Consider the following 10,756-nt stretch of genomic DNA (forward strand, 5'->3'; position numbering starts at 1 on the left):
TGAAGGACTGAGGGACAGTGCCCAGGCCCAGAGTCCAGGCCCCACGACCGGACCCAAAAAAAAACCTAACTTTTTCATTAAAAAAATGTCAGGTTCTAGCTAGGTACTAATGGCTCATACTTAGGAGGCTGCGATGTGAGGACTGAAGTTCAAAGCCAGCCTGGGCAGGAAAGTCCATAAGATCCTCATCTCCAATTAAGCACCAAAAAGCTAGAAATGGAGCTGTGACTCAAGTGTTAGAGAGTTAACCTTGACCAAAAAAGCTCTGGGACAGCACCCAGGCCCTGAGGAATTCGAGCCCCAATGCAAGACACCTCCTCCCCCCCACCCCCAAAAGTAATATTCTGCCCATCACCTCCTTACAAGACTCCCCACAGACTGCTGTGACTTCCCAGATGCCCACCTGTTCTGAGCAATGGCCTCTTGTCTCTTGAGTGCATATTCAGCCCAGACCCGCTGAGAGTCAATGAATTCACTCTCCCATGGCTGTATGTAGCGGTATAAGTTGGGAATCAGCTGGTCTTCTTCATGACTCATTCCTGAACGAAAGTGTGTAATACCTACATCTGTCTGCTTGGACCACCTATTTGGAGCAACACAGATAACAGAGAAAAGACCAAAAGTAAAAAAATACCCATTTTCCTGAAGGGTCTAAACAACGGTGTCTCATAGTAGAGATTCTCAATGAAGCCTTACCTGAGGTCAGACTGGGGGATTAGCACATGCCCCATGGAAAGCATGCCAAGTCCACCCAATTCCTTAGGAGTGTAGAACACAACAGGAGGAAATCGACTTGGCATCTTGGAGTTGAGTCCAATCTTGATACGTGTCTGGATCTTATTCTCACACTTTACCAGCAAGTCTAGGAGTTCCTGGGTGTTCACTACAGCCTCTCGAAAGTATGTCATAAGGCCAATGAGAGCTGTATTCCACTTATTCACAATCTAAAGTTGGTAGGAAAGAATTCTAGATGAGCCATGGAAGGCGGGGGCGGGGGGCGGGGGGCTTCATAAAAGACTTCAGACCTACAAGATGGTGGTGTGAGAAAAATTAGCAAGGATATAGAGAAAATGGAACCTTCACAGTACTACTGTGAGCCATGTAAAATGGTGCAATTACTGAATACTGGAAGTCCCTAGAAAATGTTACTACATTACTGAGAAATTCGACTCCCACATATGTACCCAAGAAAAATAAAAACATATGTCCAAATAAAAACCTGTGGGGCTGGGAAGGTGGCTCAGTGGTAGAGCACTTGCCTTGCATGCCTGAGGCCCTGGTTTGGATTCCTCAGCACCACATAAGAAAAAAAGCCGGAAGTGGCGCTGTGGCTCAAGTGGTAGAGCGCTAGCCTTGAGCTGAAGAGCTGAGGGACAGTGTCCAGGCCCAGAGTTCAAGCCCCATGACTGGACCCAAAAAAAAAAAAAAAAAGAAGAGCTCTGAATGGACCATGGACTGGTTGGATATTTCCCACTTCTGCCATAAAGTATGAAGACAGGTATACCATAAGCAAAGCTGGGAAGAAAGGAGCTCAAATCAGGGGGAGCTAAAAGGGCTGAGAGATGATCAGGGAAATGTGAAAGAAGTGAGGGCTCAGAGCTTTCTGTACCTTTGTGAAGGTGGTAGATCCAGAGGCCATCAAAATTTGACGCACACGATTATGGAAGCGCTGCATTGACTCATCATCCACACGCAGGAAACATTGGGCTGTTCGCTCCTTGGTTACCTAAACCACAAGGTCAAAGTTTAATCATCTCTGGGATTGCAACAGAAGCAAGAAACAACTGTGAGCACCACTAAATCTCCATGGACTGTTAGTACCATATAAGGCTCACTGGACTGATAATGAAAGGGAATGCCTGTGTTTCTCACCCCATTTACCCCAGAAATGGAAGGGAGAGGTAATGTTACTCATAATGCCCTTTCCAGACTGTACCTCATTCTGTAGATTCCAGACTCCATCTTTGTGAGTGAACTCCTCATAGCTGGTACGGCATTTAGGCAGGATGCGGCACTCAAAGCCACACATGTTGAACAGCAGGTTGGGGTTATCTTTACTATACACAGACACAAAGCTGTTCTCCCACTGAACTGTGGTCACCGATCGTGGCAGACGGTTCTTGATGTCCCAGAAGACTGCTCGACCCCTGAGCACAGAGAACAGAATTACATCAGTCTTTAGATATTGGGCTATACACCTCACACCCAGAATACAACTTCCTAACTCTTCTCATGTCCCTCAGGCTGATATCCTTCCTAGTCCTATAGCCCCAATGTAACTCACAAGTTGACATCGTGCTTCATGAGACGCATGCGAGCATCTCGGGGCCAGCATTTCTTGTTATTATATCCAACAATGTTCTCATTGTTGGGGTCAGGATGCTCTGTCAAGTAACGTTGGATCAGGTCCCGAGCTTCATCTGCTGTGAATCTACACAAGGAAGGCATATTGTTGATGAGTAAATACACTGATACCTTATTAAAATTCTAGCTCCAAATATGAAAATTCCATTCCAACCCAAATTTCATTTTACTTTTAAATCTGCCCATAAGTGAGTCAAGACTAGCAGCTTTGATAGGCAGATCATGTCTCAATGCAGGGAAATGAGTCTGTGCAAGTCCCTTACCTGAAGAAAATATGGATGCGATCGATGTATCGACAGAAGAGTCGGATGGGGTGGGCAGCCTCAGTGGCTATGTCTTGGAAACTGAGGAAATCATTTGGCATCTGAGGGGGTCCAGCCATCTCACTGGCCCGGTGCAATCCCAACACAAGCAAATCCATCACTAAGCCATAGTACTGCACTATGAATGAGGCAAACTGCAAACCTCTGATGATGCCATATGAATTTGTATGGTTCATGTCCTAGAAAAAAAGAACCACAAGTCTTCAAACCCATGGCTATGAATCAGGCTTCTTAAGAATCCAACCCTTTTTTGTTCTACCTTCAGCAAACTGTTAACTCTGTGGTCCAGGCAACCCCTTCCCCAACACAATTATGTGCTGCCTTGCCCTTGGACACACCTTATAGTTGATGACAACATTGTTCTTAGCTGTCATGTAGTCAGCTATGTTGTGGTCCACAATAAGTCGCAGTAGCCTATTAAGTAGGGTCAAGTCAATCTTTTCATACATCTTCTCAAAGCGTGATTCCAGCATAACATTACACTCGCCCTCACTGGTCTCCCATACATCCTGAAGATTATTGATACCTAAGGAATAGGCAAGACAGAGCTCCAGCAGATTAAAAATTCCCTTTCTAGTGTCATTCCATAATTCAATTCCACTACCACACACTCACTATTTCAGTCTGCTACAAGTGTTAGTGATGCGCAATTTAACATCAACACTATGGCCGTGTTATAAAGTTGGCTCAGTGGTAGAGTGCTTGCCTTGCACGCATGAGGCCCTGAGTTCGATTCCTCAGCACCACATAAGCAAAAAAAAAAAAAGAAAAAGAAAAAAGCCGGAAGTGGCGCTGTGTCTCAAGTGGTAGAGCACTAGCCTTGAGTTGAAGAGCTGAGGGACAGCGCCCAGGCCCAGAGTTCAACCCCCACAACTGGCAAAAAAAAATAGATTGATGATTCAGCTGAGGGAAGAATTTCGATGCACAACTCAATTCACAGACTTCTTTTCCCCCATATCTTCAAAGATGATTCCAGTTTTACCTTGGCACCACTTGTAAACAAGCAGTGGAGGTGGTTCTGTGTCAGCAGGCTTGATCCAAGGTGGGAAAAGGCGTCGTTTGTCTGCTTCATACCACAGATATTGGTCCAGGTAAGCATCAGTTATCTTCTCCAGTGGCTCTACATCATACACTGGTACTAGGTGGCTATAGAGGTCCATAAACTCAATGCCCACCTGTGAGATAAGGAAACTCTCACATCAGTCCACTCATCACTTGCGGTAACTGCTACCTTGGTGCCAAGAATAAATAATACAGGCCAAAAGACAACTTAGGGTGCATCTCACTCACTTCCTTAAAGGCTCTCTGTGTAAGAAGGTGACGCTTGATGCGGGACAATGCCTCATGGGGGTTGTCATAAGCTTGCTCAATCAGACCTAGCTCCTCCCTCTGGGACTGATTCAACCGAGACTTGACACTGACAAAGCAACAGAAAGGTGAATGAGAAAACCAAGAGGACACCAAAGCCAGAAAGAATTATGGGTAAACTTTTCTTTGGACTTTGACAATAAAACTAACTCCTCTATTACCCATCTAGCCCACTTCTTACCTATAAGCTTCCTTGAGTCGCTCCAGAGCCAAGATGAGCAACTTGGTATCATGCTTGTAGGAAAGTGGGGGAAAAGGGATGGGAGAGAACCTACGACTTTCCAACCAATGTACAGTGGTGGTATACACTGCTACTGCTTCCTCTGCTGTGATGTAAGGCCCATCCTGCAAGGAGAACATGTAATTAATCTCTTGCTATAGTCTAAACCCAGAACAAGGCATGGTCTCAACTCTGTGGTCCACCTCCTGAACAACCCCCAACATCCTGCCTAGGCTACTCCATCCAACCTTCAGGTAATTGTGCTGCCGCTCCTGTTCTGCCTTCAGATAGAGTCGGGTGAGGCGGCCCAAGTTCTTTTTGCAAACAGTCTTGTCTACAGTGGCCCCACGACGAATCCGTTCTCTGTTGTAATGGGCAGTGTTAGTCCACCAGTCAGCCTTGGCCTTCACATATCGAAGGATCATATTCTCTATGGGTGTTGGCAGCCCTGGGACCTGAAAGTACAAGTGCAATGAGAAAATGAAAGCAGTGCTAGAAGCCAGACAGCCCTTAAGGGTGTGGGAGTTGTAGCCCTAATCCCTGGAAGATGGCCATGACTCCTTTGAGATGGGGATAAGCTTACCTTCCAGGGAATGTTTGCCTTCCAGCAGCGCCAGGCTTCACTGAGGTGCTGCAGAATTGTCCGGGCCTTGTTCTGTTTGATGCCTTCAGGCATCATGTCCAGAATATCATGCATCACAGCTGCCCGAAGTTCAAGGTCAAAATGGGATTCCACTCGCTGCTTTGTCACTGTCTTTGCTACCCCCTTTGAATGTCGGCCTAGAAGAGATGGCCCAAGGTGATAAAAAAAAAAATCAGTAAATATTAACAAAGCATCTCTACACCTAGCACATGCAAAAAGATAAGCTATCTCAGATATTCACAACTATACTTGTGAGGAATTTCCAGTCCTGTAAATTCATGGTAGCCTCAAAATTCCAGAGAAAAAGAAACAGAATACTACAGGTCATTGATAAATGGGATTCAGAAGCACTCCAGAACGATTCATGCAAAGGCAGGAGTCAGATAATATATACCCATCAGCCGGGTGCCAGGTGCCAGTGGCTCATGCCTATAATCCTAGCTACTAAGGAGGCTGAGATCTGAGGATCATGGTTAAAGGCCAATCTGGGCAGGAAAGCCTATGACTCTTATCTCCAATAAACCACCAGAAAACTAGAAGTGGCACTGCGGCTCAGGCGGTAGAGGCTCAAGTGGTAGAGTACTCGCCTAGAGCTAAAGAGCTGAGTGACAGCGCCTAGGCCCAGAGTTCAAGCCCCATGACTGTCAAAAACACAAAAAAAGAAACACACATAAGCCGGGCACTGATGGCTCATGCCTATAATCCTAGCTACTCAGGAGCTGAGATCTGAGGATCACGGTTCAAAGCCAGCTCTGGTAAGGAAAGTCTACAAGACTCTTATCTCCAATTAACCACCAGAAAATTGAAAGTGATGCTATGGATCAATCAAACCTTGAGCTTAAGAGCTGGGGTACAGAAGCCAGGCCAAGTTCAAGCCCATAACGGACAAAAACAAAAACAAACAAAACAAACAAAAAAAAAACCCACACACACTATCTGCCCTTCAAGGAGCCCTGAGAAGTTGTACAGGAATCTTTAATTCCCATAATCCATTTTACAATTGGAACATGAAATGTTTCTCTATTTCCATTTGTCTCTACTTTTTCCTATTATAGTAAAATAAAGCCTTGCTAAAACTTTAACAAATAAACAAAAGTTAGACAAAGAGGATTACTCACCTTCAAATTGCCGGGCCAGGAGGTTGCCCAGCCATCTTTCCAGCAAAGGGGTAATGCCACGCATGAAAAACAGCCAGACTCGCCAGCCAGCAGCCCAGAAGCCACAGCCAGGGCCCTTCCCTACAGGGCCCTACAATCCCAAGCAGAAATCAAGCATATGAATTAGCTATTTATTAAGAGATCACAAGTAAAGTGAGTGGAGGACTGGGGATGTTTTCAATGGCAGCCTGCCTAGCATTCTCAAAGCCCTGGGTTCAATCCTCAGCACTAGAAAAAAACTGTCTTAGTTTTTTTTTTTTTTTTTAAAAGGGGGGGGGTAAAAAAAAAGGGGGGGGTAAAAAGTAAACACTTTGGAACTTCAATACCTAAAATAGAAAACAAAACCAGAAATAAGATTCTCTACTTAGATTTATGTTACATTTTGGGAGAATGTGATGAAATTTACAAAGTGAGAGCAGTAATAGCATACGCATAGCCTTTCTTCAAATAAGTTCCTGGAGAGAACCCTGATCAGTTTTTAGAAAAGAAAATGGATTGTTGGAGGTATAGCTCACATGGAGTACCAGCCTAGCAAGGCGGAAGTACAACTTTCAGGATCCTAGTATGATTCCCCTAAATAAGTATTTCCTAGCTAGGCACTAGTGTCTCCTATATGTAATCCTAGCTACTAGAAGGCTGAGATCTAAGAATCAAGGTTCAAAGCCAGCCTAGACTGGAAAGTTTGTGAGACTCTTATTTCAATTAACCACCAGAAAACTGGAAACTGGAAATGGAGCTATGGCTCAAAGTGGTATAATGCTAGCCTGTACCAAAAGAGCTCAGGGATAGCGCCTAGGCCCTGAATTCAAGCCTCAAAACTGACCAAAAAAAAAAAAAAAATTCCTCCAGAAGGACTTCAGAAATAAAAATAGAAAAAAGTAAATTTAAAAACTAAAAGAAGAGTCTCACCGTGTTGAAGCGGTAATAGATGAGATGCTTCAGGTCCTTGCACATGCGGATTTGTCGCATCAACTTGTATTTGTATCGATACATGCCTGTCAGCTGCCCCACATGGGCAAATATATACTGCAGTCCATCTGCCAGCTGCAACATAATTGCCCATCAGACTTTGAGCCTGAGCCAGCTCCACAGTCATTACAGATTCCACCTAACCTCCCCCAAACTGGGTCAGGGATACTTGGCCTTACCTGGAAAGCATCCACATTGCCCAAGCGATACTGCACGTGACTGTCCACAACCAGCTTAGTTAATCGCAGTACTTCCCGACAAAGATGAAACGCATTCCCAAAACGAGATTTCTTTCTTTCCTGAAGATACCAAAACAGAAAGAATATAAAATAAGCAGTGTTTCCAGTGACAATAATAATCCTCCCTAAGCCGAGGAGAACCCTAAGGTCCAATGCAGACACCTTGGTGGTGAGTGTCTTAACGGGCTTGAGGTTGAAGTTATAGTCCAGGTGAAGGTAGTTGAGATTTTTTCGATGAATGAGAAGGTTAAGCATGTTGTATCCCTGGCGGCAAACTTGCAGGCCCACCTCCACCCAGTCCAGCTTTGTGGACTGAAAGAATTTGGTAGCCTTAAAGGAGCGGAACAGATACCTGGGTGAGAATAAAAAGTGAAAATTAGTGTACTGATTATTTTTTTCATGTACAAAGGGGTTACAATTATATATAACAGTAGAGTACTGTTTCCTTTTGAGCAATGTCACCCTCTCTCCCATTGTTCTCTCCTATTCTCACTCACAAGTTGTGTAGTTCATTCTCAAGTGTCTAGTGAGTATCACTGCTACATTTGCTCATCCTTCGTCCCTGCATTTCTGTGTGCCCCACTTACCCTCCCAAAGATAGATAAATGAACAAATAAGACAAAATGGAAATAAAACAAAAAAAACAGCAGAGAAAAAAAATCTTGCTTCTATTCCTAGAGTTCATTTCAAAAAATATTATATGATCAAAGGCACATACATACTAATTATCTTTGGAACACAAGTTAAAGCAGGGCTCTCTGTTGTCTTACCTCTTCTTTTGGGCCTTAGGAGGCCGATGCTTCAAGGCATTCAGCACATAGTACTTAAGCAATTTCTGATAGGAGACTCGCACTTTCACAGGCTGTCCAGCTGGACAATGCTCCCGATACCTAGGAGAAAAATACCAATTAGAGCTTTGTCCATCTTTCCTACACATGCTAGAAAAAACTGCACACCCAACTAGATGTATTCTTATATTCTACACATCTGCTGCCATTCCCCTAGGTAGAAAGCTTACCAGTTCTTGACAAGAGGTATGTCCAGGGCCCGGCGGGTGCGACCAGAACGTAGGTTGAAGGGTCGTGGGGCCCAAAGCAGGGCAATGCCATTGGCTGTATTGTCTGTGTAGAGGGGTGTGTCCTTCAGAAAGGGCTCCACAAATTCTGGGAGCTCGAACTCCTCATCATCATCTGGCAATGGCTCCTGGCTCTGAAAAAGGAACCCAACCAAGAGTTCAACTCCCACTGAACTGTACAAAGACTTGAAATGATAGGGAAATTCTCTAGAGTGAAGCACAGTGGCTACATCTGCCATGGAAATGAATGCCTAACAAGCCCTACAGGGTCAGAGAAAAGAACAAGGAGCAGAGAACAAACCAGGGCCAACCAGGAAAGCAAGAAGCTCTCCATATATCTCAACTAGCTCACCACCGAACGTCTCCCAAAGGAGTCCTGATACAAAAGTTCCTGCACAAGCCCCAAAGACTACACTTGGGACATCTACTCAAGTTATGAAGACAATGGGATGTGGGTGCCAGTGGCTCACACCTGTAATATTAGTTACTTAGGAGGCTAAGATCTGAGAACTGTGATTCAAAGCTAGCAAAGGCAGGAAAGTCCGTGAGGCTGTTATCTCCAATTAACTACCAAAAAGCTGGAAGTGGAACTGTAGCTCAAATAGTCAAATGCTAGCCTTGAGCAAAAAAAGCTCAAAGACAATGCCTAGACTCTGAGTTCAAGCTCCAGGACTGGTCAAAAAAAAAGAGGGAGGCTTCAAGTGGTGGTGACTGCCTAATAAGCATGAGGGCTCCAGTTCAAGCCTCAGTATCATCAAAAGTAAAACAAACAAAACACCACAATAAATACATATAGGGGCTGGGAATGTGGCTCAGTGGCAGAGCGCTTGCTTTGCATGCATGAGGCCCTGGGTTCGATTCCTCAGTACCACATAAGCAAAAAGAAAAAAGCCGGAAGTGGCACTGTGGCTCAGGTGGTAGAGCACTAGCCTTGAGCTGAAGAGCTGAGGGACAGCGCCCAGGCCCAGAGTTCAGGTCCCACGACCGGACCCAAAAAAAAAAAAAAAAATACATAGTATAGTAGTACACACTTGTATCCCAGCTCCTATTAACCCCTAAGACTGAAGCAGGAAGATTGACAGCCCAAGGTCAACCTGGGTTACATAGTGGTTCAAGGTAAGCCTGAAATATATAGAGAAATGCTGTCTCAACAAACAAATTAAATAAATAAAGCACACAACAGGGACTAGGGATACAGCTTAGTAAAAAAAGTCCTTGTCTAGCATTCATTCATAAGGCTGAGTTCAAGCTCCAGTGTAACAATTAACCAACAAATGTAAATAAACACTGGAAACATTATGCTTGGTGTAAGCAGCTAGTCACAAATACCCTATTATAGTACATAATACATTTATGTGAAATACCCAGAGTAAGTAAATCCAAAGAGACAAAAAATAGATTAATAGTTGTCTATAGTAACGGAAGTTGGAGAAAAATATAGAGCCAACTGTGCTGCAGTTTCTTTTAGCATGATAAAAATCTTAAAACTGCCTAGTAACAGTTGTACAACTTCAAGACTATCTTAGAAACCACTAGCCAGGAGCCTGTGGCTCATGCCTGTAATCCTAGCTACTCAGGAGGCTGAGATGTGAGGATCACAGTATGAAGCAATAAAGTCTGTGAGAGTCTTATATCCAATAAACTACTCAGAAAAAGCCAGAAATGGTGTTGTGGCTCAAGTGGTAAAGCACTATCCTTGAGCACAAAGAGGCTCAGGGACAGCACCCAGACCCAAAGTTTAAGCTCCAGGACAGGCAAAAAAAAGAAACCACTAAAACCACTTTAAGTGAGCCATCTATAAGCCCTATTATTTACATCTCAGTAAAGATTCAAAATAGTGAGGTGGGCCAGGTGTTACAATATACCTATATTCCTGCTGCTCTATTCAAGGCTATATTGGCCAAATAGAAGATTCTATCTGAAAAACAACTTATAAGCAAGGTGATTCTGGTATGACTTAAGTGGCAGTTTGCTTGCTAAGCACAAATCCCTGACTTCAATCCCCAATACTGACAACTGGGAGGAAAAAGAAAAAAAAAAAAAGCCACAGATTACAATATACTATAAAGAGAACCCAGGAGTAGTAAAGATTAAGTCCAAATAGTTTATCACAGAAACCAAGATTGAATCAATAACCTGGAGTAAGCTAAATACTAAATACTTAAATAAGTCTATAGTTCAAAAAGAACACTTAGCAGAATAGAAACATGTATCTCTCTAGCCAAACTGTCACCTAGTAACATTTCAAGCTCCAGAAATTTCTCTGGTAACAACTGAAGTCAAGCTATCTTTCCTCTTTGGAGACGTATGTAGTCCAGTGTTAAGATTGCATAAGCAGCCGGGCGCTGGTGGCTCACGCCTGTAATCCTAACTACTCAGGAGGCTGAAATCTGAGGAT

General features: G+C 43.9%; 1 protein-coding gene across 1 annotated transcript in view; it reads right to left on the reverse strand.

Annotated features, from left to right (window-relative positions):
• Prpf8 (pre-mRNA processing factor 8) overlaps positions 1-10,756 on the reverse strand; it is a 45,577-nt gene that overhangs the window by 12,500 nt on the left and 22,321 nt on the right. The window contains exons 8-25 of the mRNA XM_013016312.1: positions 8,302-8,492; positions 8,054-8,173; positions 7,446-7,635; positions 7,224-7,343; positions 6,985-7,119; positions 6,037-6,166; positions 4,859-5,055; positions 4,524-4,730; positions 4,237-4,400; positions 3,978-4,104; positions 3,670-3,862; positions 3,026-3,213; positions 2,628-2,866; positions 2,285-2,431; positions 1,937-2,147; positions 1,610-1,726; positions 697-944; positions 404-583 (exon numbers count right to left, since the gene is read on the reverse strand). Coding sequence (XP_012871766.1) covers positions 404-583; positions 697-944; positions 1,610-1,726; positions 1,937-2,147; positions 2,285-2,431; positions 2,628-2,866; positions 3,026-3,213; positions 3,670-3,862; positions 3,978-4,104; positions 4,237-4,400; positions 4,524-4,730; positions 4,859-5,055; positions 6,037-6,166; positions 6,985-7,119; positions 7,224-7,343; positions 7,446-7,635; positions 8,054-8,173; positions 8,302-8,492 — 3,104 coding nt within the window. The remainder of the gene's footprint in view (positions 1-403; positions 584-696; positions 945-1,609; positions 1,727-1,936; positions 2,148-2,284; positions 2,432-2,627; positions 2,867-3,025; positions 3,214-3,669; positions 3,863-3,977; positions 4,105-4,236; positions 4,401-4,523; positions 4,731-4,858; positions 5,056-6,036; positions 6,167-6,984; positions 7,120-7,223; positions 7,344-7,445; positions 7,636-8,053; positions 8,174-8,301; positions 8,493-10,756) is intronic.

The sequence above is a fragment of the Dipodomys ordii genome, unplaced genomic scaffold (genome assembly GCF_000151885.1).
Source record: "Dipodomys ordii isolate 6190 unplaced genomic scaffold, Dord_2.0 Scaffold31, whole genome shotgun sequence".
Lineage (NCBI taxonomy): Eukaryota > Metazoa > Chordata > Mammalia > Rodentia > Heteromyidae > Dipodomys > Dipodomys ordii.